General features: G+C 41.5%; 1 protein-coding gene and 2 pseudogenes across 1 annotated transcript; all 3 read right to left on the bottom strand.

The window, feature by feature from the left end:
• Positions 1 to 2478: 2478 nt before the first annotated feature.
• On the bottom strand, positions 2479 to 5072 carry LOC130139348 (cysteine-rich receptor-like protein kinase 10; annotated as a pseudogene).
• Positions 5073 to 6522: 1450 nt separating this feature from the next.
• On the bottom strand, positions 6523 to 9952 carry LOC115664604 (cysteine-rich receptor-like protein kinase 44). Its single transcript, XM_056316149.1, has 7 exons — positions 9175 to 9952; positions 8452 to 8565; positions 8191 to 8381; positions 7898 to 8108; positions 7548 to 7785; positions 7258 to 7408; positions 6523 to 7142 (listed from the first exon to the last, which is right to left on the bottom strand). The coding sequence occupies exons 1-7, from the start codon at positions 9950 to 9952 to the stop codon at positions 6840 to 6842; spliced, it is 1986 nt and encodes a 661-aa protein (XP_056172124.1). The 3' UTR covers positions 6523 to 6839.
• Positions 9953 to 12707: 2755 nt separating this feature from the next.
• On the bottom strand, positions 12708 to 15587 carry LOC115663368 (cysteine-rich receptor-like protein kinase 10; annotated as a pseudogene).
• Positions 15588 to 26984: the final 11397 nt, after the last annotated feature.

The raw sequence follows: 26984 nt of genomic DNA, 5'->3' as shown, positions 1-26984 counted from the left end.
AATCTCAGGCTTGTCTAATTTAAACAAGACAAAAATATGCACAATAATACTACAATAAATTAAATATTTAGAATATATCACACAATAATTTAAAAAAAATTGAATTTTTTTTTTCGAAATATATATAGTACAAAAAAAATAAAAAAATAAAAAAAAATTAAATTTTTTTAAATTTTTTAAAAAAAAAAATAAAATAAAAATATTAATATTAATATAATATTAAACTGGGTCGGGTTGCGGATCCGGGCTGGGTCGGAACCGACCCGGGTCAACGGATCCGACCCGGGCGTCGACCCGGGTCGGATCAGTCAATCCGGATCGGGTCGGAACCGACCCGGGTCAACGGATCCGACCCGGGCGTTGACCCGGGTCGGATCTGTTAATCCGGGTCGGTTGGAACCGACCCGAGTCAACGGATCCGACCCGGGTCGGATCTGTTGATTCGAGTCGAATCCGACCTGAACATACAGACCCGCGGGGAGGGGGGCGCCGGAGAGGCCAAAATTGGCCGTCCGCCGGCTAACCCAGGCCAGCGCCGCCCCCAAATCGCCCGACGAGGACCGCCTGTGGGCTGTGCCACTCACCTAAGCCGCCATCGGACCACCGTTCGCCGGCCGACGATGAAACAAAAACCGGCCTGGTTGAGGCATTTCGTCGAACGCCTGGCGGATGCGTGGAAAAACGAGGGATTCCGACCTCCTCCAGCGATCCGGTCGACTCCGGCGGCTTGGGTTCACCTCCGACAGCGACTAGGGATCAGGACCGACGACGGTATGGGCCGAGATTCGCGCGAAACGGCCGGCGCGAGTCCCGGCCTAACCACGCTAAAAAACAGGGGAAAACAGAGGGGCTTCTCGGCCGGGGGCTCACCGGTCGACGGCGCGTCTGGGTGGCCTTCCGGCTGCTCCGTGGGCGATGGCGACGCTGCTGGTTGTCTTTCTTGCTCCGGCGTGGCCTCGGTTTGCTCTCTCTCTCTCTCTCTCTCTCTCTCTCTCTCTCTCTCTCTATTCTCTCTCTCCTCTCTCGGTTCTGTCTTTCTCTGTTTCTTTTTTTCAAACGGCCCGACCCACTCTCTCTCTCTCTGTGTCGCCGCCGTCGGCTCGGCGACGGGGATGGATGGCTGAGGCGCGGTGGCTGCCGGAGGCTTCCTGTCTCTCCCGGCTCACGCTCTCACGCTCCCTCTGTATTTTTCTCTAAAAAATGGCCGATCGGAGCTCTCTCTCTCTCTCTCGTTTTTATAGGCGAACGACGGCGTCCCCCGGCTTCGTTACGTCTGCAATGACGACGGCCTGCACCGACCTACCTGCCCCGCGACTTTCGCGGCCATGGCAGGCCGGTGCGAAGAGAGAGGAAAGCGAAGGGGGCCGGTGCGAGAGGGTGCGAGAGACGGGCGAAGAGGAGAGAGAGCCTGGGAAATGGGGAAGACGGGACTGGCCTTAATGGCCAGTCCCTGTGGCGTGCTCGCCTGGGCCTCCTCTGACCGGATGACGACGATGAGGAGCGGCGCCGCCGTGCGTCACGCTTCGGTCGCGCACAGGGGAGAACAGGGGAGGAGAGAGCGACCGGCGCAGGGGGAAGGAAGGAAGGAAGAAGGGCTGGGCCGGGCCAGGCCCAGCTGCGGGGGGAAAAGAAGAAAAGAAAAGGAAAGCGGGCCGGGCCCGCGCGAAGGGAAAAAAGAAAAGAAAAAGGGGCCGGGCCCGGGGGAAAAAGGAAAAAAGAAATGGGCCGGGTCGGCCCAGCTCGACCCGGCGCGACTCGAAATTTTTTTTTTTTTAATTAATCTTCTTTAATAGACCCTATTAATGCAAAATGTGCCTAATTTCTATATGCAATGCATTTAAATTGAAATATTTTTGTTTTAGGAATTAAAGGAAATTAACTCCTAAATTTTGTGTAATTAATTTTTGGGGATATTAAAAATAGGTGTCAACAACTCCATAAGTCCCATGCTGTAGTTGCCATTATCAATATCCAAAATTTGGAACGAACTGGAGTTCTATTCGAGAAAAGCCAAATTGCATTGACACTGCTTCAGTTCAAGAAAATATATGGAGCTTCTGGTTTACAGAATTTGCATTGATCCACCTATGGTTACATGGATCTCCACAATTTGTGCAATTTCTTTTCACTAAACAAATCGACGTTCTCCATGTGCAATAATATCGATTGTTTTTTTTTTTTTTGATCGAAACAAGATCATTTCATTTCATCAAGATAAGCTTCAGCACATACAAGGTTCCAAAGGGTTGCGGGAGGGTTAAAGACCCAATTATAGGGCAAAGATTTGCACCTTTGAGTCTTAACAATCCAGTCTGCCACCTGATTTTCTTCCCTATTACAGTGGGCTAAAAGAACATTAGGTAAATGGACTAGCAGAAGTTTGCATTCGGTAATAAGTGCAGCGATTTTCATGAGCAGAGTAATTCTTCAAAAAACATGACAAGTTCCTCTATTCAGCATAGAATTTTACAACTGTGGGCAAATGAAACGTTACTTAACTAATGTACGTGCTCGTTCACCTAGGCAAGATACTAGAAACAGTCATTTGATTGACAGAAATATTAGTTGTTGATGATTGATCGAGTTCTTCGATGACTCTACCGACTGAAAAAGAAGGCTTTTTCGGTTCCGGAAGAGTTCCTGTTTGACCTCCCAAAAGCGTCACTACTTCCGACATTGTCGATCTATCTCCAGGATCTTCCTGGACACACAAGAGGCCGATGTGAATGCACCTGACTATGTCAGCTGTTGAGCCTGATTCTGCTAGAGAAGGTCCACGAGATCCAACTCTCTTCCTTCAGTCCATAGTGTCCATGCCTGCAAGATTAAATTGATTTTGGTGTAAAATGAATGATTGGCAGACAGTTTTTTCAGCTCACAACATAATTAAATGGCAAGATTTTGATTCCCATGAAACGTAGAACATACATATGCGAAAAGTGTCTGAGCATGTTCTGTAAGACAAAATCCGCTATTTCGTTTTCCACTGATGATCTCAAGCAAAATGACACCAAAGCTGAACACATCCGATTTCACAGAGAATAGTCCCCCCATTGCATACTCCGGGGCCATATAACCACTGTCACAAGTATCAAAGTTGACATTAGTCTTTCCTACTTAGTACCTTCTTAATGACGAACCAAATAGAGTGTTTTCCATGGCAAGAACAAGAAACTCCTAGATTTTTCAGCTGAACTAAATCAGAAGAAGCAGACTCACTATGTTCCTACGACTCTTCTTGTATTAGCTGAACTTTGGTTTTCGCAAAATATTCTGGCCATCCCGAAATCTGATATCCTGGCAACCATTTCATGATCCAGCAGAACATTGCTAGGCTTCAGATCCCTGTGACTAATCCTCAGTCTGGAGTCCTCGTGCAGGTAAACCAGTCCTCTAGCAATTCCATCAATAATAGAAATGTAGGTGGACCAATCAAGCTGTGCACGTTTGTCCGGCTGAAGTAGACAGTGCATGATCCGGCAAGAACAGCTAATAGTAGTCCCAAGATACCAACAGCTAGGACAATCATCCCTTTCTTCCATTTATCCCCTGTTTTTCTCATTAGTTGAATAAACATCTTAATATATGGATAACATCCTGGAGTATCAATAGGCTATGAAGAGAGATGTAATGTCTATACTAATTGTGAAGTGCATCCCACAATAATAAAGAGGCTAATTGGAATTTTTCAGCTTGAGCTGATTGCCTCAGTAATTTTCCTGCATATTTGGCTATTGCCAGTATGAAGGCTATATAAGCTAAGTCTCTTCAGATTCTCTATGATATAAGTGTCACTAGAGGCTGTGCTCATTGAACGAAAGCAACCTAGGCTACCAACAGAATACTGTGAAAACAGAGCCAGACAAGGAAAATGAGTTGCTAAAGTTGGCCTCTTCGTAGGGGAATGAAATGAAATAATTGTATAAACAATTTTCTTGGATCTTGGACCCACGTAGAAGTCTCCCGTCACTTTAAAAGAGAACAACACATTCAAAGTCAAAGAACAACCATCATGCTGATGAACTTTTTCGATTTTGTTCTAACCATTTATAGCATAGAAGTTAAGTTAGTGGTGATAACTATAGCTTTCTTCTCCTAATATTCTTAATTTTCGATAGATTTCATGTTCTTACCTGTGGCTGGGTAAGATAACACAGAAGCTGTCAAGCCATTGAAAAAGCGGTACAGCTCGTACCTCACATTGCAAGTTCTGCTAACAACCATTCCACCTTCCCGTGTATAGCTGCATGCTTTAAGATCCCCCAAGGCGGAGTTCAAGCATCTGTTACAGTCCGTGTCCAACATATCCCTAGTACACTGCACTAGCCCGAATATTGTCTGACTCATAGAGTAATTTATTTGCCCCATCGCAAAAATTTGAGTAGAGTTAATATGCGCAGCCTCATTGGATATATTGTTCACTAGATACATCAAGTAGGTATAGAAATGGACTGGGTCTGATGCAAGTTTCTCCTTTTTATCTGAATCCGGGTATTTACCAGTATAAACCATATTCGAAAAGACCTTACCAAAAAAAACCATGTTCGAAAAGAAATCTTGGAAAGAATAGCGCACTTGACATAACTCATACCAAATTATTGCATCATCAGCAATGCACAGCTTCATGATCTCTTGGCTTGCAATGCTGACACAACTTTCACACGCTGTGGAACTGGCATCTCCTCGGCAAAGAGCTTGTCCATAAATTCGATTAAGGCGTTCTCCAACAGTAGTATGGTAGAATCCCATTTTTGCAGTGTTGTACGACAGTAAATTAAGAAGGTGCTTCGGATTCGTTTCAAACGTGCCATTGCGCGAGTAATTTCCATGTTCATACTGTCAAGCAAGTTCAAGATAATCTGCTTCGACACTAATTTGAAGGCCAAGCATTGTCAGCAATATGAATGAGAACTGGAAATAAATGTGGACCCCACCCCTCTCCATTTTCTTCTTCTGGCACGTCGAATTTTAACATTCACCCAGATAACTCGTTGTATAAAGCACCAAAGTCACAAGGAACAAACACAGGTTTCTGGAAAGCGATTATGACATTTATCGCAGCTATTGGCATTGCATAAAGACTAGAGAACAAATGAACCTGGACAAGAAACTTCGTAATGAACCTAGTAAGTCTCAGGAAAAAGCTAGAACAGTCATATATGCTGTCTGTTGATGGAGACTGGCAAGAACTTACGTGGCCACCAAACTTCAGGGAACCTGAAAAGGAAAGCCTTTGAAGGGAAAATGAGATGCTACTTGTGCCGTAGAAGTTAAAGATCCACATGAGACTAGTTCATAATTGATTATGACAAACGAATAAGAAGTGAAATTGTTGGTATAAAGACCAAGAGCTTGAAATAACCCAGGAAACTGTTTCTGGTTGGCATTCTATCAAATAGTTGAATGGGGGGGGAGAGGGGGTGGTCTTCTTGGGGAAAAAAGTGGATTTTTAAAATTCAATTTGCTCTTTGAATCTCTCAAGGGCTATGCTCATAAGCACATGGGACAATAATCCTGCATGAAAAGTAAGCTTCTTTGTTTGACCATGAATTCTTGAGAAAAAAAAAAGGGTTGCTTGAGAAACAATGAATTTCTTGAGAAAATAAATGGCCAGAATATTTTTTATTTGACCAAACTATTTGAAAGTCAACAAAATTTGAAACACTTTTGGATACTAAATCCAAGAGAGAACAAGAATGTTTATTGCTGTCGTTACAATGTGTGCTTGTGATGACAGGTCACAAGATTAGATCAAATCCTAATGTCCCTTTCAACTTTATAAAAAGGGATAAGTGTATTAGAAGTCCTAAAACTTATTACGAAAGTGCAATCGAATCTTAAAACTTTCAAAAAATGCAATTAAGAATCACATTCAACAAATAATTTATTCCAGCTTCCTCTCTCTATTTTTAGGACTATAGATAGATAATAAATTATATTTAGTTAGTCAAGTTTTGGAGAAAGCTGTTAAATGGCATTATTCTGCAATTAGCAATAAGATTCTCTGTGTATCATTCTTAATTAAAGACTCAGACTCAATGGATGGACCTTGAACAACGACTCACATTTTGTTTGCATCATTGCTTAACTCACTATTGGATCAAACCCTTTCATACACAGGTACAGATAACAGATGCTGGACAGTCTGTCTTTACTATGTGTATGAGATATTCAAAAAGTGAATGGGAAAGTTGTCAACTTGCAGTTCTCCTACCAGTATTTACTTAGGAAGTAACAACCATACTAATGTACTTTCGCTTATGTTGGCCAAATGTAATGGTTTTTTAATGAAAATATTGGGCTTTTTCTTAGATCAATTACATTGCTTGTTCAAACAATCTAAAGAACTATATTCCCAAACTCAATTAAGTCACCCGAAGTTTCTGTAAAACCTTGGAAATGTGGAAGAGTTAAATCGTCTACGAGGGTAGTCGTCATAGGCCAGAAAGACTCCTTTGGTTATGTTATGTCTGTTGCGCAGCGCATACAATTGATCAGCTCAATACCAATATGTTCAAACTGCAGAAGCTGATAGTATTCTACTTCAAAAAAATGCGGTTGTCATCAGTACAATTTGACAATTACGCAAATCTACACGGCATACAATGAACTAGTACAGCTAATTGGTGAATGTGATGTGATTCGCACTTGGCAACCTGGACCTAGCGATTGGGAGAAGAATGGAATTAGACTTTGAGGCATGAATACACTATATTTAAGGAATTATTTGCCCCACAATGTTGCTAATTTACGATAAATTGTTTACACCATTATCTCATAGCGCAGAATTTTACAACTGTGGGAAAATGAAACCTTACTCAACTAATATACGTGCTCGTTCACCTAGGCAAGGTACTGGAAACAGTCATCTGATTGACAGAATAATTAGTTGCTGATGATTGATCGAGTTCTTGAACGACTCTACCGACTGAAAAAGCAGGCTTTTTCGGTTCCGGAAGAGTTCCTGTTTGACCTCCCAAAAGCGTCACTACTTCCGACATTGTCGGTCTATCTCCAGGATCTTCCTGGACACACAAGAGGCTGATGTGAATGCACCTGACTATTTCAGCTGTAGAGCCTGATTTTGCTAAAGAAGGATCCACGAGTTCCAACTCTTTTCCTTCAGTCCATAGTTTCCATGCCTGCAAGATCAAATTAATTGTGGTGCAAAATGAATGATGGGCAGACACCGAGTATTTTCAGCTCACAACATGATTAAAAGGCAAGATTTTAATTCCCATGAACCATAGAACATACATATGCAAGAAGTGTCTGAGCATGTTCTGTAAGATAAAATCCGCTATTTCGTTTTCCACTGATGGTCTCAAGCAAAATGACGCCAAAGCTGAACACATCTGATTTCACAGAGAATAGTCCCCCCATTGCATACTCCGGGGCCATATAACCACTGTCACAAGTATCAAAGTTGGCATTAGTCTTTCCTACTTAGTACCTTCTTAATGACGAACCAAATAGAGTGTTTCCCTTGGCAAGAAAGGAAACTCCTCGATTTTTCGGCTGAACAAAATCAGAAGATGCAGACTTACAATGTTCCTACGACTCTTCTTGTATTAGCTGAACTTTGGTTCTCGCAAAATATTCTGGCCATCCCGAAATCTGATATCTTGGCAACCATTGCATGATCCAGCAGAACATTGCTAGGCTTCAGATCCCTGTGAATAATCCTCAGTCTCGAGTCCTCGTGCAGGTAAACTAGTCCTCTAGCAATTCCATCAATAATAGAAATGTAGGTGGACCAATCAAGCTGTGCACGTTTGTCCGAATCTGAAGATAAAGGCATCATGCAAAAACGTTGGTGATGAGGACAATTTACACCACACGCAAATTCTAAGTAAATGAGTTCTTTCTGAAAGTGGGAGGACACAAGAAAATGAACCGAAGATGTAGATATCAAGGCTTTTGTTAGGCATGAACTCGTATACAAGCAGCTTCTCATCTCCCTCTATGCCGCATCCTAGAAGCCTTACTAGATTTCTGTGCTGGAGTTTTGCAATCAAGATCACCTCATTCTTGAACTCCTCGAGACCTTGCCAAGACTTCCTTGACAACCTTTTAACTGCTACTGCTTTTCCATCAGAAAGCAAACCCTGAAAGCTAATTCGGTTAAGCTCTCCCCTTCCTGGATTTCAACAGCAAACAATCGCAAACTGACAGGATCAGATAAATTACCTTGTAGACAGTACCAAATCCCCCTTGCCCGAGCTTGTTTGAACTTGAGAAGTCATCTGTAGCGGCCTTTAGTGTGGCTAGATCCATGAAAGGTAGTTCTTCAGAGCTAACTAGGTTTCCTTCTTCGGTAATTTCCACACTGACTGGATTTACTAAATCATGGAGCAGAGCAGGTGGGCTTCTTCGCAGGTCTGAAGGTACCCGAGTCTGGATTAGCTCACGTAAATATATGAATTAAGAGGGCCATTTTCTCATATATACCTTGTTTTGCTTTTCTCCGGTTGAAATAGACAGCGCAAGATCCGGCAAGAACAGTTAATAGTAGTCCCGGGATACCAACAACTAGGATAATCCTTCCTTTCTTCCATTTATCCCCTGTTCTTTTTTATAAGTCAAATTAACATCACAATAGATGGATAATATTCTGGAGTATCAATAGGCTATGAAGAGAGACGTAATGCTACACTGATGGTGAACTGCATCCCATAATAATAAAGAGGCTTACTAGAAATGTTCAGCTTGAGCTGATTACCTCAGTAATTTTCCCGCATATTTGGCTATTGCCATAATCAAGGCTGTGTAAGCTAAGTCTCTTCAAATTCTCTATGATATAAGTTTCGCTAGAGGCTATCGCTAACTGAATGAAAGCAACGTAGGCAACGAACAGTGTTTCTGAGAAAACAGAGCCAGACTAGGAAAATGAGGTTGCTAAAAGTTGGTCTCTTCATTGGAGGTAAATGAAATATTGGTGTAAAAAATTTTAAGGTCTTGACCCTTGTAGATATCTCCCCTGTCACTTTGAAATAGAATTTTAACATTCAAAGTTTAAGAACGCCTATCATGCAGATCAACTTTATTCACATTTTCTAATTTTATTTTCTGACCATAGGTTAAATTATATAAGCATAGAAGTTAAGTTAATGGTGGGAACTATAGCTTTCTTCGCCTACTAACATTAACTGCAAATAGATTTCATGTTCTTACCTGTGGAAGCTGGGTAAGATAACACAGAAGTCATTGAGCCATTGAAAAAGTGGTATGGCTCGTACCTCGCATTGCAATTTCTGCTAACAACCGTTCCACCTTCCCGCAAATAGCAGCATGCGTTTAGATCCCCCAAGGCAGAGTCCAAGCAACTGTAACAGTTGTTGTCTGACATATCCCTAGTACACTGCACTAGCCCATATATGGTCTGGCTCACAGAGAAATTTATTTGCCCCGTCGCGAACATTTGAGTAGAGTTAACATACGCAGCCTCATTGGATATATTGTTCATTAGATACATCAAGGAGGTATAGAAACGGGCTGGGTCTGATGCAAGTTTCTCCTGACTATTTGAATCCGGGTATTTACCAGTATAAACCATGTTTGAAAAGAAATCTTGGAAGGAATAGCGCACTTGGCATAATTCATACCAAATTAGTGCGTCTTCAGCATTGCACAGCTTCATGATCTCTTGGCTTGCATTGCTGACACAACTCTCACATGCTATGGAACTGGCATCTCCTCGGCAAAGAGCTTGTCCATAAACTCGGTTAAGGCCTTCTCCAATGGTAGTATTGTTGAATCCCGTTGTTGCAGTGTTGTACGGCAGCGAATCAAGAAGGAGCTTCAGGTTTGATTCGAATGTACTGTTGATCGAATAATTTCCATACTCATTCTGACAAGAGTATGTAAGATAATCAGCTTTGACACTCCTGTGAAGGCCAAGCGTTGACAGTAATATGAATATGAACAGCACAAAATGTGGACCTCTCTCCATTTTCTACTTCTGGCACATCAAATCTTAACATTCACCCTGATAACTCATTGTGTAAAGCATCGAACTTACGAGTAGCAAACACAAGTTTCTGGAAAGTGATTTAAACATTTATCACAGATATTGGCACTGCAGAAAAAATAGAGATCAAGTGAACCCGGATAAGAAACATTGTAATGAAACTGGAAAGTCTCAGAAAAATGTTAGAACACTCTTATACCCTATCTGCTGATGGAGACTGGCAAGAACTTGTGTTTCCACCAAACTTCAGAGAATCTGAAAAGTAAAGCCTTTTCATGGAAAATGAGATGCTACTTGTGCCCACGAAATTCAAAATCCACTTGAGACAAGTTTATAGTTAATGATGACAACAAATAAGAAGTGAGATGGTAGACATAAGGACCAAGTGCACGAAATAACACAAATTTCATTCTGTTAGGCATTCTATCAAACCGTTGAATCATTCAATGGGTTTTAAGTGGTTTTTTGTCATAAAATTTAGGGAAAAAACCACCAAAAACCCCGAACTTTGCCATCTGTGACACATTTACCCCGAACTTTTTTTTGTGACACCAAAAACCCCGAACTTTGCTTTTTGTGACACATTTACCCCAAAGTATTTACTCCATGGGCATTTTCGTCTTTTTTGCTTTTTCTTTTTTTTTCCTTTCCGGCGAGGGGGGGGCCTCGCCGGAACCGGCGAGGGCTGCCCATCGCCGGATCCGGCGAGGGGCCCTCGCCGGCGTCGAGCGAGGGCGGCCCTCGCCGGATCCGGCGAGGCGGCCCTCGCCGGCGTCGGGCGAGGTTCGCCCCTCGCCCTGGCGAGCGAGGCGGCCCTCGCCCGGACTCATGCGAGGTCGACCCTCGCCGGCGTCGGGTGAGGGTCGACCTCGCTGAGCCGGGCGAGGGCCGCCTCGCTCGCCCGGCGAGGGCGACCCTCGCCGGCGTCGGCGAGGTCCGCCTCGCTGGGCGAGCGAGGCGGCCCTCGCCCGATCTGCGAGGTCGACCCTCGCCGGCGTCGGGCGAGGGTCGCCCTCGCCCGGGTGAGCGAGGCGGCCCTTGCCGACGCCGGCGGGGCGGCCCTCGCCGGATCGGGCGAGGGCGACCCTCGCCGGCGTCGGCGAGGTCGCCCTCGCCCGATCCGGCGAGGGCCGCCTCGCCGGCTGGCGAGGGCCGCCCTTCGCTCGCCCGGCGAGGGCGACCCTCGCCCGACGCCGGCGAGGGCTGCCTCGCTCGACGCCGGCAAGGGTCGACCTCGCCAGATCGGGCGAGGCCGCCGCCTCGCTCGCCGTGCGAGGGCGGACCTCGCCCGACGCCGGCGAGGTCGCCACTGGGCGAGCGAGGGCGGCCCTCGCCTCGACTCAGAAGGTCGACCCTCACCCGACGCCGGTGAGGGTCGACCTCGCTCGAGCCTGGGCGAGGGCCGCCCTCGCTGCGTCAGCGAGGGCGAACCCGCGCGACGCGGCGAGGGCCGCCCTCGCCGGATCTGGCGAGGGCCGCCTCGCTGACGCCGGCGAGTGCCCCCTCGCCGGATCCGGCGATGGGCAGCCCTCGCCGAATCCGGCGAGGCCCCCCCTCGCCGGAAAGGAAAAAAAAAGAAAATAAAAAAGAAAAAGCAAAAGAGACGAAAATGCCCATGGAGTAAATACATAGGGGTAAATGTGTCACAAAAAGCAAAGTTCGGGGTTTTTGGTGTCACAAAAAAAAGTTCGGGGTAAATGTGTCACAGATGGCAAAGTTTAGGGTTTTTGGTGGTTTTTTCCCTAAAATTTAACTTGTTCTCTGATCATTTCAAGGGCTATGCACATCAGCCAATGCAAGAAAAGTAAAATTCTTGTTTGACCTTGGATTCTTGAGCAACTAATGGGTTTCTTGAGAAACAAGGAATTTCTTGAGAAAATAAATGGCCAGTATCTGTTGTTTGACCAAGTTATTTGAAAGTCAACAAGGTTAGAAACATCTTTGGATACTAAATCCAGGAGAGAATAAGACTGTTTAATCCTGTGGTTTCAGTGGGTGCCTTTGACGACAAGTTACAAATGAGATTGTATATATTGTCCCTTTCTACTTCATAAAAAAAATTCACATTCAAGAAATACTTTAATCCAGCTTCGGTCATTCCCTTTTATTAAGACTATAGATATATAGTAAATTATTGTTTGCATCATTGGTGAACTCATTGTAAGTAGAATTCATTGACTCTTGACCTTAACAAATCTTTTAATATTTTTATGTCAGTTTCCTAACTCTGTCATACTCTTTTACACGTAGTTGCAGATGCTAGACAGTTTGTCATTTCTATGGGTATGAGATATTAAAAAAGTGAATTGGAAAGTTGTCTCCTTGCAGTTCTTCTACCAGAATTTACTTGGCAAGTAACAAAAAGTACAAATGTGCTTTCTCTTTAAAAAAAAATTTATTTGTGAAATGTAATCTTCTTGAAAATTATAGTACTTAGCTTTTTCTTAGATCAATTATATTGCTCATTCAAGAAGCAAAAGAAGAATTATATTGCCAAAGTTAAGTATGTTGCCGGAAGTTTCTTGTTAAACCGTGGAAGTGTGGAAGAGTTAAATCCTATACAAGGCTCCGAACTAATGGTTCATAGACCAGAAAGACTTTTTTCAATAATGTTCCTTCAGTTGCAAGGCGAGTGCGTTGGATCAGCTCGATCCCAATACGTTCAAACTGCAGAAGCTGATTATAATCTACAACAAAATGCAGTTGTCATCAATATAATTTGACAATTACGGGAATCTACATGGCATACAAATTTGACTCAGAAAAATACATACAGAATGACTTTTTGCCATACTAAATGAACACTTGTCCTACTATATGAACAGACTACTGTAAAAAAAATTTAAATGCACAAGTGACTAATGGAGATGCGTAAACTCGCAAAGTCCTGATATCTCCTTTCTTGGGTCAATCATCTTGCACCAATATTCGAAATAGTTACGCCATTGACAGAACAGCAGTTGTCTGTGACTTCTTGGTGATATTCAGTGAAACTTCCCACTGAAAATGCCAGTCGTTGAGGATTTGCAAGAGTTCTGCTCTCATTTTTCATCAGAGCAACCACGGATGACATTGTAGGCCTGTCGTATGCATCTCCTTGAACACACAACAGTCCAATTTGCATGCATCGCCTAAATTCTTCCGCACAGCACGAGTCGATTATCAATGGATCCACCAGCTCCAATTCTCTTTCATCCTGCCACAGATTCCACGCCTGCAAATTCATTATCTAATCAGAAACCTCGCTTTCCTAGTAATTAAGACGAATACTGATCATAATTAGTCAGAGTTCACACATATGCAGCGAGGGTCGGTGCTTGTCTTGATAAATAAAAGCTAGTTTTTCTTTCTCCTGTTATTATCTCAAGCACAAGAACTCTGAAGCTGAAAACGTCGGACTTAATCGAATATAATCCCTCCATAGCATACTCCGGGGCCATGTACCCACTGTTCCAGATAATTAGAAAAGGAAATGAGAGATCAATTGAGACATTCAACAAGCATTGTCAACTGAAGTGGCCCACAGGGCTATAACATCGTTTCAATGGCAATTTTTTCTTTAAATCTGCATCTGCAGAGTATATATTTATATCATCAACCAGTAGATTAAGGAAATGAACAGATAAAACCCAAAACACTGGACCCACTATGTTCCTACTATGGTTGAAGTGTTGGCTCCGCCGTCATTTCCAGAAAAAATTCAAGCCATTCCAAAATCTGAGATTTTTGGGTTCATTTCAGAGTCCAATAATACATTGCTTGCCTTCAGGTCTCTGTGAATGATTCTTAGACAGGAATCTTCGTGTAGGTAAAGATCCCCGCTTGCTATTCCGTTTATGATGTCAATGCGTTTTCTCCGGTCAAGTTTTGCCCGTCTCTCTCGATCTGGCAGTAAAAACAAGAATTATCACTTTAGAAAGATAAGTTAGATAATTGATTGCCTAAAATTTCATGCTGTTTCATTCAACGAACCGAATAGGATGACATCCAGGCTGCCATTGGACATGTACTCCTAGACGAGAATCTTCTCTTCATTATCAGCACAAAATCCCAAAAGCTTAACGAGATTTTTATGCTGTAGCTTCATTATGAGCAAGACTTCATTTGTAAATTCCTCGGTGCTCTGCTTGGTGCTTAAGAGTCTCTTGATAGCTACCTCTGTTCCATCTCCTAGAATTCCCTAAAAAAAATGACACCAATGTTTCTACTCAGGATCATAATCTGAATCGCAGCAAATTAGACAATAGTATTTAGTCTATTGCCCCTGTATTGTATATCTTCGCTACCTTGTAAACAGGGTCAAAACCACCTTGTCCCAGCTTGTTTGATGCAGAGAAATAGTTAGTAGCAGTTAGTATGGTCGTGAAGTCAATAAATGGGGAATTTGGAACACTCTTGTCAAATCTTTGTCAAAAAATCCAGTTCACGAAGCTAGTATTATCACTGGTATAGCCATTATTGTGGAGCACGCCGAGCTGGATTAACTGATTTATTCCCTGAAAAAATTTCGAAAAAGAAAACAAAATTACGAGGATGAGAAAAAGGCAGGACAATTAGGAGAACAAGCTTCAAGACTTCAATAAGCACTATCGAGGGGCAAATTACCTTTTCTCTCTCTTCTGTGGATTTGAGGATAGCAAACGCAGGATGCCAAAAGAAGTACTGCTAATCCGGCTGCTACGATCGTAAGAATCACAATCAACCACATTTTCTTTCTGCTACCTGCACAGTGCAGAAATTAATTGCAATTATTGCTCATGCTGATATGAATTGACACTACACTACCGAAGGATGAGTACAGAAAGGGAGAACTACTTATATAAACACGCCTCCCTGAGTGGTTTGATTAGGCTCGGACGCAGTTTTGCCTTCATAGAACGCATACTGCTCATATCTCAAAAAGCAGCTACCGCTAAGAATCCTCGCGCTGACCGAGGAGGAACAATTCGCCAACACATCTGTTATAGCTTGTTGAAGACAGATGTTGCAGTCGCTTCCAGATAGGTCCCTTCCACACTGCACCAACGCGTATAGTATTGACATGCTCACGTCTTTGAACTCAACTGCTCCAGTCGCATACATGTCTGACAGAGGATCAAAAGCCGCCAGTTTCGTGAGATTCTGCAGCATGGTGTTAACAACTAATTTGAACTGGTCGGGTCGCGAAACGTTCATCGAGTTATCCTTCCATATGTTGCCCGTAACGTCCAAACGGCCAATGAAATTCTGACCTGAGTACCACAACTGGCAGACTTCCTCCCAGACCATTGCCGCGGTATTATTAGGACAGAGCCTCAGTATGTCCTGTGAGGCCAAGTCTATGCAGTTTCGGCAATCTTGGTTACTAGCATAATTCAGGCACATGTGCTGACCATAGACTCTGTCTGTGCTATTGCCATAAAAAGCACTATAGAAGTTTGAGAGAAAAGCACTTGAGGACAAATTCGAGATGAAAATGTCGAGGTTATTCTGAAACGTGCTATTAACGGCATAATACCCGGGTACTGAACAGAGCGGGTAAGGAGGATCGGCACGTGAAAGGCGGACTAAACTGGGGAGAATCAAATAAGCAAAAATGGGAGTGGACGATCATTGAAGCACTTGGGTAATGAGCCATTTCTTAGTCTATCTGGGTTCGTGTTCGAGCTCCAGTTCAAGCCGAGATTTATGAGCTGCACAATTCATGGTCCCATGTTAGCGTGACGGCCCCAACCTTGCGGTGGAGCACGGGGAGGAGGGATGGCGGTGCGTCCGCGCCACTACCTCGGACGTGCACAAGGAAGTGGGGTACCTCTCTTGTCCCACATCGCCTAGGGGAGTTCCGGGCTAGCTTATAAGGCTTAGAATTCTATATCTGTGTAACGCGTTTTAAGCCGTGAGGACCAGTGGGCCCAAAGCGGACAATATTACACAGTATAGACCCGGGGTGTTACAGTTAGTCTCTGATTTTGTCATTGTAGGTTTATTTCCAGGAGATTGCTTTTGAGTCAATTGTAAGAATTTCAGGTTTGATGACATGTCTGAAGAGAATGACTGGTGGATTAATAATTTGTTAGGAGAAGAACCGTGTGAAGGTTTTTCAGTTTCAAAACTAAGAACATATTTCATTTAAGCTACACTGCATTTTAATAGTTATGTGTGATGTAATTAAGAAACGGTCAAATTATGAATTTCCTGTCCCTGTTTGCCAAAGAAATAAATTTCTAATTAGCTGCCCCAGATCACTTGGTTTTTCTCTTCCTCATCTTCTCTCCTACAAACCTGGTGCGGCGCCAACCATTGTATCAGGATAGAGCAGAATTCTATCATTCCGTGCCAAAAACCAGAAATTTTTTCTGCAGCTGATAAATATCAATTGAATAATGAGAATATTAGGTAGCCTCAGTGTAATCATAGTTGATCTTGCTTTTGTAATATTAATTAGTTCAACATCTGAACTTGTAACTTCGATGCTCAGAGATCTCATTCCTTTCAAAATTGGTTTTCTGCGGGCACTTTCACTCTCTTACAATTGTGAAGGCAAGAGACATTCAAACATTTTTGTGCTGTTTCATGGTATCAGAGCCCACCATCATGACCCTGCAACATGCCAATCCTATAAGATTGATTCCCACAGAGTCATTATGTGTGGTTTCTTCTTCTAACCCCCATTTCAACCTCCTTTATTCACTATTCCAATTTATCCATGTCGTTCATCTCTCTGAAAAAAAAAAATTCATTTTTCCTCCCTTCTTCTTCTCACCCCATTTCACCATCTATATTTATGGGTTGAGACTCATTGAAAGAACTTCATGTTTATCTCTCTGAACCACCTATTTTATGGTGCGACAACATCGGACAAATCATGTCAAAGTTAAATTATCAATTTGTTCGCGAGAAGGTTGCGCATGTGTGGTTTATTTCTACCGTTGATCAGTTTACAGACATCATGGCTAAACCTTTGTCCTCTCTGTGTTACCGTAAACTCAGATCCAAGCTCATAGTGCATCCTGGGCCAATTCACTTGCGGGGCCATTATGAAGAAATTAAGTAGCTTTAAGGGTTTTTTTTTTTGTAAATTCATAAAAGTATAAATGTATCTTTGATCTTTCCCGACAATATAAAATGTAATTCATTTTCAGAAAATTCTAAAAAAAATTTATGTGAATCTAGGTGTCAATACTTAAATATTGTGCAAATTCCAGGAGATTCGGATTTTAAAGAAATCAAAAAGTGCGTGAGCCACAAATTTAAATTAAGAAATAAAATAAAAAAGTAAAAATTAATCCAGACAGGCCCTCAGTTCAAGATCTGAACTTGTAAACTTGGATACTCATATTTCAGTCCTTTGAAATTTGAATTTCTCTTTCAGTTTCCAAATTGTTATGTAATCTACAATCTAGTATATGCGCAAGTACTTTTTTCACAATCGTGAAGGTAAGAGATATTACAACATACTTTTTTTTTTTTTTGGTAACCCAGGGAACCCCCGCATGGCCGACAGCCGGGGAGTAAACCCTGGGGGCGACACGTACTAGCCACCACACACGTGCCACCGGTTAAGTCACCTTGCGGCGCCCGGGATTCGAACACTCAACCTTTTGCGAGAGGAAGAGTGCGCGTTCCAGCAGCGCCACCCAGGCGGGTGGTTACAACATACTTGTGTTGTTGTAATATCAAAAAACGATTTGCAATGACTACCATAAACGTTCAGTAACCGATCGCCAGATTTAATGATAAGTACATGCCGGGATCTCTCACTCCATTTGTAACGGCTTGGTGTGTACTTCTAAATTCAATGTCCTCATTAACATCACCATGCAGAGACAACAACATCAATATATTGAATGAACATGGATCAAATAATTGTAAGAATCCGAGAGAGGAGAGCAGCCTAATCTCATAGAAGTTATGGAGTTATGTCACGAGCATCCTTCTCGGTGGTTGTCAACTAGACAAATGACCAAATTGGTCTCCACTTGATCAATGGAAAAAATTTATTCACGCACACAAACTCCCAAAATAGATCGGGAGAGAAAAGAAAAGACAATCAAAGTAGAAAAATAGAAAACCAAAGACTAAGGGCCCGTTTGGTTCGATTTTGGGGGAATGCAAATACCTTTGGACTAAATGGGTTTTCTGAAATGCAAGTAGTATTCGGTAAATGTTTTTTAAAATCAACTTGAGCTAAAGGACTTTTGCTAATTTTTTTTTTTTAAAAAGCTCCGGTGGAGCTAAACCGCAGGCCAGATCTGGTCGCCGACCAACTGCCGACGGCCAAATATGGTCGCTGGCCACCGGCGCCTGGGTTCGCGTGACCCTCAGGCGACCACCACCTGGGGGTCGCGCGACCCCCAAGCGGTGGTCGCCGGGGTCAGGCTAGTCCTCAGGCGGCGGTCGCCGGCCGCCGAACCTTGGTCTGGGGAAGATGAACAGTGTTGATGAATAGTGCAAGTTGCATTTCGAAAAATGCAACTTCCCAAAGCACTTCCGGTGGAGCATTGGCTAAAGGTCCCTTGGGAAGCATTCCAAATGCAATTGCATCTCCCCAAAGTGAGTAAAAAAAATAGCCAAACACCATTTGCATTTGGCCAAGGGATTTTACAGCCCAAATGAGCATTTCAAATGCTGAATCAAACGGGGCCTAAGTAGGCTCTCAACTTCAAAAACTAAAGCTAAAAGCTTACAGGAGAGCCTCAAAAGAGAGAAGAGCTTCAAGGAGGTTACTATAGAAGTCAGATTGATATTTGGATGTTACTTCTCTCGGTTCGAGAAATAAAATTTAGAGGGCCAGAATGACAGGAGAGTTCAACGCATGCATGTGTCAGCGCCCCATTTGTCGGAGGCCTATTGTGTCCAAAAACAAAAACAAAAATTCTTTTTTTATATAGAAAAATTCAATATTAACATCACACAGATGTGTATGGTTGATTTACCTAAAATTTTGTAAGTGTACATGTTCGAAAGATTTATCTTCTTATTGTATATAATATGGTTTACTCATGGAGTTGCAGTTTGCGCATGTACGCATTTAGTATATAGAGAAGGAAGAGATGCCTACCAATGTATTGCCAAAATCTTGCTAGACTTCAATTAGAAGACCCAAACTTTTCTTCTTCTTTTCTGCGGGATTTTCTTTGTCCTTTTTTATCACCAGTAATAATAATAACAATAATAAAATTTCAGTGGAAGTACTAATTCCTCTCTTATAGAGGTGATCGGTTTTCGGGTGGGCTAATTTCCCATTTCTGAAACCGGATCGACCGATCTGGTCGGGTTCGTAGATGAGTCAATGGAACTAGTGACATAATCTGTTTTTTTTTTTAACCATATAGTCCTAATCCATTGCAGAATCTTTATGAGAAGGATGTTAAAAAAGTGGTACGGATTAATAGAAAATGCGTGTGGGTAGGGTTAACACAACAATGAAGGCAAGGAATTGGAGTTTGACGGGGATGAGGACTTTTGGGGTTTCGAGGTAATTGCGTTGTTGTCATTCTCACTTGGTGATTGCACGAGTGACTCGTTGGCTGATTGCGTTTGTAAGTGTTTGATCACTTTTCTTTTTGCTTGTGGTCTTTTTTGATTTGATGTGCTTTTGGAAAGAACTGATTTTGAGATTGTGGGAGCTGGTTTTTGTTGTCGTGTTCCATGGTGCTCTTCTGTGAAACTTCGTCGAACACGAGGCCATTCTTGTCTTCTTACTGGGTAGAGTTTTGACTAAAGCCCTGTAGGGTGAGAAGAAGTTGTGTTGTCATGTATTCAAAGAAGATAATCTGAAGGAGTAATCAAAAGCTCTGAACCTCCTATTTCCTTTTCAGAAGAGTAGGGCTGGTGAATCAAGTGCGACTAATGAGTCACATGCAAATCGGTGGATTATCACATTCTGGTTTTTTTGTTGCAATCTTTGTTACTCTCAATTTAACTGAATGAAGGCTTGTGAAGGATTAGGACTTTTTATAGGACGTTCCGCACATGCAACTAGAAATCAGATCGAAAATCACCGGTTCCAAATATTTGAAACTGGAAACCACCCAGAACAGCCGGTTTAGTCTGGTATGGGCAGTTTCTTTTGCTCACTCCTACTCTCTTAGTATTATGGTGACTTTTTTTCATTAGTAAAGCTAATCAAGCAACCACGAAAAGAGAAACCACCATGTACATAGAAAATGATAGAAAATAGTTTAGGTGTCGCCATCATAGCACGTATATTAGACTTTAATCTTATATTTAGCATCTTTATTACTTGCAGTTTTGTTAATTAATACATCACAAAAGTAATTTTAATTGCGGTTTTGTGTAATCAAATGCAGGATTTTACAACCATGCAAACGAATTAGGACTTGACTTAAGAGAAAATTCTAGATATTAATCGAACTGTGAAAAGGAAGAGCAACATAGAAATTGAGAAGTGTAGATCTGGTTAGCTGCCTTTGTAATTTCTGATTGGGCCATCATGGTAATAGCAAATGACTAAACCAAATCCAACTCTTCCTTTGTCTCTTTCTATGCCAAGCAAATTGATGTCTGGACCACCATCATGTTCATGTCCTTGTCCTTTTATTTTTGTGGAAGATTCATTCACGTTTCACAGAAAGTTCTCGACCCGCCTACGCATCAATTTGAGAGGACCACTAGCATGGACCTGTATAGTGACGCATTGGAAAATTACGGAAGCTCGGATGTGAAATAAAGCGGAACTTAATGGATATTGCAATTCAACACGAGAGAACGAAACTACCAAACAAAAAAAGAGAAACAATAAAGAATATGACAGATTTCTATGGTTCGGTTTAAATGTTGATACCTACTCTGCGAGCCAACCCCAGCCGAAGAGAATCCACTAATAAATTGGAAAATTACAGGATCACAATCGCTTACTCAGATATTTCTCAATTCGAGATTACACTCATACCCATAGTTTTTAGCTTCACGGATTACTCAAATGTTGTGGCCACAAGCTAGAAGTCATGGCAAACAAAGCCGGCCGCAAGGAATGACTAATTAATCTGAAAATTACAAAGTTACAATCACTTACTCAAGTATTTCTCAACTCTAGATTACACTTGTACCCACAGTGTTTAGCCTCACGTACTTGATCGGTTGTCGCACGCCACAAGCTAGAAGTCACGGCACACACCTCCGCACGGAAGACCCTTCAAGGAGAAAATATGGCAATGGAAGATTGTAGTTATGTGTGTTCACAAACGTGGAAGTCACCAACCCCAACTAGGAAACAAATTTATTCATGTTTCCTCGCACGACATTCCGACGTCGGCACAAAATCCAAATTCCGTCGAACATTAAGGCGACCATTAAAGTCCAACATTGAGTTTTCACTTTCACGCAGTCTGCACGTTTCCATTCGAGTTGAGTTTCATTCGACGGGTTCAAAATTCGGGACATAACTCTAACACGCTCCATAGCAAACGAACTCATAAGTTTTAAGCCAAGTCCCAAGCAAAGTTGAAGAAGATGCTGAAATTGTCACAACTCACAGCACATAACATTACATCGGTGAGGAAAGTACTTAAGTATGAGAAGAAAGAATAATTGAGAAACCACAAAAGTACTTAATAATGGCGGACCTTGATCGAAAACAACTAGGAATACATCATGATTTATTAAAGAAATGGATAGACATCTCTTTAGAGCTTGTAAGAAAGGAAACGTTTTGTTTGATTAAGAAAGAAATGAGAGATTGTAAATTTCATTCGGAATGAATTTCCCCAGAAAAATAATCTTGGGTTTATTATTTTATAACCTGAAGAGACCAACAGACCAACTGAGAAGAGGTAAATTAGACAATTACAAAGAGCTTTGGCGAAAATACTTGATGGTCATTATTAATGGCAAAAGCCCCACTTATATATAACAGATATAGCATAGATTTAACATCTATTTCCGTCGTTCAATTTAAACCTTTTTTAACTTATTTTTGCTTGCATTAACATAACGCATCAAATAAGAGCAGTTTAACTTAATGTAATGTAATCAAGCTGTCGTGACCCTACCTGGCGCGGTCGGGGAAAAGATTGGTTTAGAAATAATGGCCAAAGGGCGGGCCGACGGCCCTTGATTAGGCGCAGGCCCTCCTCCTAATGTAATTTATGGGCCCATTATAGCCCAAACCCATGTCTCTTAAAAGCCCAGCCCACCATTTCATTTCTTCTTCAACAGATGAAAGAAGAAATGGGCGGAGACAACAAGAAGAAAAGAAGGGCTCGACCAAGAAGAGAAGAGGGAAAAATCTTTGTGCGTCGCCGATTCGAACGTCCCAACAAGCCCATTTAATTACTATTTGCAACGCCGGGTTAGTACTCAAGCCTATTATTCGTTTTATCGAAGTGAATTTCGAAATTATGGCATAAATTCGTAGTTATGTCGATTTGAGCTATGAAGTCCGATTGAGGAGTTGTCCAACCGTGGATATATACAGAAATGATAATTTAGGGCATTGCGAAGCTGTGGGATTTGACAAAACTTGATTTCAAAGTATGGGTTATTTGGAACAAAATTCGGAAGTTTTGTGCGTGAGTTACGCGTAAGGAAAAAGATGAACATTTGTTATAAACGAGTTTTCTTGCCGGCGAAAATTTACATGTCAACACAATCCATGACTAAACCAAACTAACACACTTTGATAGGGAAAAACACAAAAAAAAAAAAAGTATTAAACTTATTGCATTTGTACAAATTTAGTCGTAAACCTTTCAATTGCACAAATACATTTTCACATCGGTACCAATTCAATCTATTCAACCAATTTAGACCTGAAACCGTTGATGTGGGTGCCAGACATCCTACGTGGCACGGCAACGCTGTCGTTGACATTTTTCAATAATATTTTAATATTTTTACAATTTTTAAATTTTTTTGTTTTTTCTTTTCTTTTCTTATTATTATTTTTTCTTTCTTTTTTTCTTCATTTTGGCTGGTGAGGACTAGCAAACACTCGCCCGCTATAGGTAAGGTGGCAATCCTCACCTAAATCTAGTGAGGGCCTTTGTGGCCCCGTCGGCCGCAGGCAAGGCCCTTCATGGCCTTACCCAAATTTGGTGAGGGCTTGTTGTTAGCACGTAAGACGGTCGACGTTCACGTTAGCGATTTCTAGCTTAAATTGGACTTAATTGGTGCCAATGTGAAAAATTTAGAACTAAATTGATCCGATTAAAAGGTTTATAACTGAATTGGTACAAATATAATAGGTTTAGGACATTTTTTAGTATTTCTCGCCACTTTGATAATTTAAATTCTCAGTAATGAAAAGTCAACTAGGGATGGCCAGAAGAAAAATATAACCACAACTATTATATAATTCATGACTCAATGTCCTGTTGTTTGATGCATGATGAAATAAGAGAATTTGCGCGCTATTTATCCACCGGTACTTCATATAATCAGCTCGTTGATTTCGTGCCGTGACCACGAAAGCTTCAGGGACGAGAAACACACAAAACACCATCGCGACAATGAAGCAAAATTTGCAAAAGCCTTGAGGTCATTGTGTTCAAGAGAAATTGCAGATTGCTTAACGTTCGACAGTTGATTTTTTGTATACTCCGACAACGATCAATCGAATTTGTACTGCGATTTAGCTCCCGCGTTCATCTCCATAGGCCATGGCAAGGTGCCATCATTTACAAATGAATCAACATCTTTCATTTTCTTCCTTAGAGAGTCAGTGACAAATTAAAGTATATGCTAATCACCAAAAAATAATTCCTACACGTTGTAAGATCCCAAAGAAGAATAAGAGCCGGTCCTGACTTAACTTTCAAATCAATTCGAGCACGTGACGAGGTCAAATTTCCGAATACTACGGAAACCCTAGGGGGAGCTCTGAGTTCTTGAACATCGGACAACTCATTTTGATGAGATCTTCTTCCTTTTGTTATTGGTCAATCAGTGAAATGAAACATTTCTTATGTTGGGTTCCTAGCTTTTTTTACTCGTTTTCAAGGTATCTAAATTATTATGCCATGTCAGATGTATTCTTTTTTTTCTTTTGAATCGATAGGTCAGATGCATTCAAACGCTTCATTACTTCTGCCAGAAACTTAAGCAGTAAAAGATGGATTAAATGCTTCGTTACAGTTGATGACATTCAATTAGATGAGCTATCGTCGTCACATTTTTTTTTAGTCTATCCTACTCTAATTTTCAACTCACTTATAAATTTTTGCATTGCCTTTTTGCGGAGCGTAGAAGTCGAAACCTACATCTGAAACTAAACGTCTCCACCCTAGCTCCTCTAAAAAGATGGGAAACCGAACTCTTTACCTCTCCATTCCCAAGTAAGAAGGGCGGCTACCCCAGTGGTTGATTGTTAGCATGTTGCGTGGTATAAATATTGTATAATGTAAGTTTCAGAGATGTTGGAGAAAGTAAGATTGATGGCGTAGTTCATGAGCTCGCACAAGATTAAACGGGCTGAATGGCTTAGGAAGTTGATATGAAGTGCTCCTGAACGGCATGGTTGTCTCAAGTTGATGGGCTTGCCAATCTCATAATTCCAACCACATGCAATGTGTACTGGCAGTGTCCCATGTTCTTCCCGTCGTGGCACCACACTTCTTTCATTTTCTATAGAATTCTTATTCATTTCATTATTAGTTGATTGCTTTTTTTTTTTTCATTTTCAAAATTGCAAAGTTGCATTTTCTTTGGAAATGGCCACTAATGCACTTGACCGTTCTAGCTACTTCACAAAGTCAAACGATGGGGCGTCAGAACTAATCGATTACTATAATTGACTGCTTCTATCTGACATACTTGTCATGATGATTCCGCAGAGCAATCACATGGCATTATTGGGAAACTCTCAAACTATCTTCGGGAAGATATTATTGCAAAGTGAATTACCACGGCACGTGTCTCGTGGGCTCAAATTATGTCCGAAACGAGTTCCTTAAATTGAGATGTACTCGTGAGTTATTGGAGAATTGATATAGGTAGAGTGATTAACATATCATAATTGATTCATAACTTATTAATTTAAATTTTTGAGCCAAAATGGATTTGATCGGATATAATGACGAGATCGGACTTGAGCTCTCTTTTGATGATATCGTGGGATGAAGCTATCAGATTTTTGCTGTACATTTTTAACAAATGGTATCAAAGTCGATATTGATTGGTGACACACTCTCAATATATATTGGTATTTTGTGAATATTTCAAGAAATGAATCCCGTGACCAATGTAGTTTCTACACACCCACTCCCAACGTCTATCAGTGTTTGGTAAATAACTTAAGTAAGGAATTTCATGACCAACGTGGTTTCCACACAGCATTCATGGTTTGATCAGGCAAAAGAGACTTAGGGCGAAGGTGCCTATTGTGTAGATTCAATTTGAGTTGATGTATAATGATACATAAATTAAGATGGAGCAAACCTAATATTGTGCACACATGTGAGGGGGTCATTATTGAGATGCATGTGTGAATTATGTTAGAATTGATGTTGAGTGGAATAGTTAATATATACTAATTGGCTTATAACTTGTTGGATTAAACTTTTGAGTTAAAATGAGTCTATCGGATTTATTGACGGGCTCAGATTTTGACTCTTTCTTAGCGATCTCTCAGATTGAAGATATCGGATTTCTACTTGCGCTCCCAAATCCACCATGAACGAGGGATAAACAAGCTTAAAATCTCACACCCAAGTCCCAGATTATACCCAATCAATCCTCACCCAGTGTTTCACCAAATCTCTCAAGTGCTTTTCTCACAAAACTCTCAAACAAAACCCCTAGAAATACTCTCAAGAGGTTATGATGTGTAAATACACTTTTCTCTCATAAAAGCTCTATAAATTTAGGGTTTAAAACACATACGAATCCTGTCAGCATTGGGGGCCGAGTATACAGCTAAAGTTGGCCAAAACTCAAGAAATGCTCATCAATATTAAAATAAGTAGCACTTCTTAGATATTTTCGTTCATTTTTTTTTATCGAACGTCATAATATATTCTTCAAACAAATCTAGATTACACAATGCATGTATTTAAAACAACAACTTAGCTGTTATCACAGCTTATTGTTCAATTATTGAGGTTTCAAGTGGAGTGGGCGATGGTGTGACCTCTATGAGCTCGTTCCACCGGCCAAAACATTGACGCAAGACCCAACTCGAGCTGACCGTAAAAGTCAATATGCCCTAGTCCAATCCAATCCGAATTTGAAACAATTTTTTTGGGTCTGGGAAAGGCATTTATTTTGCGCTTGCCGGCCTACGGAAGCATCAAGTCTGCAAAACGAGATAGAAATTTCTATTGTGCACAAAAAGTTTTATTGGATGAAAGGGTAAATCTTACGAGTTAGAAGATCAATATTAGGCTTAATCTTTCAAGTTTAGAAGATTGTAACACCATGAGTTGATTTTATGGAGATATTAGGAAGAGAGTTCATAATATAAGAACAGTCTTAACGTACACACCTTAAAGCCGGAAATGGGAACGACGAACTTGATCTACAAATGCACTGGAAGATTGGTTTGCACCAGAACAAACGGGTAAATGTGTCCAGATTTTGTAACATGATTGGCCCTCCGATGCATAAGTTAGCATTTGGAATTGAGGAAAATTTAGAGGAGAGAAAGAGAAAATGATGAACTTTTAAGGTTGAGAAGAGAGCTGTATTCTTGAAAGAGAAGTGCTGGAAAAAGTACCCGTGTCTCGTATTACTATTTATATATTTCTGTTGAGGGGTCGTCGGATTATATTGGACAAGTGGCGATCAATGAATGACAAGTAGTAAAAAAGTGTGACAAATAGCATCCGTCCCATTATAGGGATCAATGCAAAGAAATGCTTAAATTTTGACACTAGAGGAAGAACTCCTCGGAGCTTTAGCCCTTGCGAAAGAACTCCCAGGGAAATTTTTCCATCTTAACGACTCATAGATACTCTAGAGGAAGAACTCCTCGGATTCTTTGTCTGGTCGGAAGAACTCCGAACGCGCTATCTCGAATCATGACGGCCATCAAGCATAAATGAGCTCATCGTGAGTGAGTAGTAATGAGCTTATT

This window comes from Syzygium oleosum, unplaced genomic scaffold (assembly GCF_021117445.2).
Source record: "Syzygium oleosum isolate NSW1041296 unplaced genomic scaffold, Sole_v2.1 Sole_v2.11, whole genome shotgun sequence".
NCBI classification, from domain to species: domain Eukaryota; kingdom Viridiplantae; phylum Streptophyta; class Magnoliopsida; order Myrtales; family Myrtaceae; genus Syzygium; species Syzygium oleosum.
Note: the sequence above shows the minus strand (reverse complement) of the source record. Positions and strands in the feature narration are given on the sequence as shown.

What these genes read in the sequence shown, in the direction of transcription:
- LOC115664604 (XM_056316149.1), bottom strand. Translation starts at nt 9,952, where the DNA reads ATGGAGAGAGGTCCACATTTTGTGCTGTTCATATTCATATTACTGTCA. An exon ending in CCGGAGAAAAGCAAAACAAG is followed by an intron (nt 8,382 to 8,451) that starts GTATATATGAGA and finishes GGGTACCTTCAG; the next exon opens with ACCTGCGAAGAAGCCCACCT. An exon ending in AGAAGAGTCGTAGGAACATT is followed by an intron (nt 7,409 to 7,547) that starts GTAAGTCTGCAT and finishes TACTTGTGACAG; the next exon opens with TGGTTATATGGCCCCGGAGT.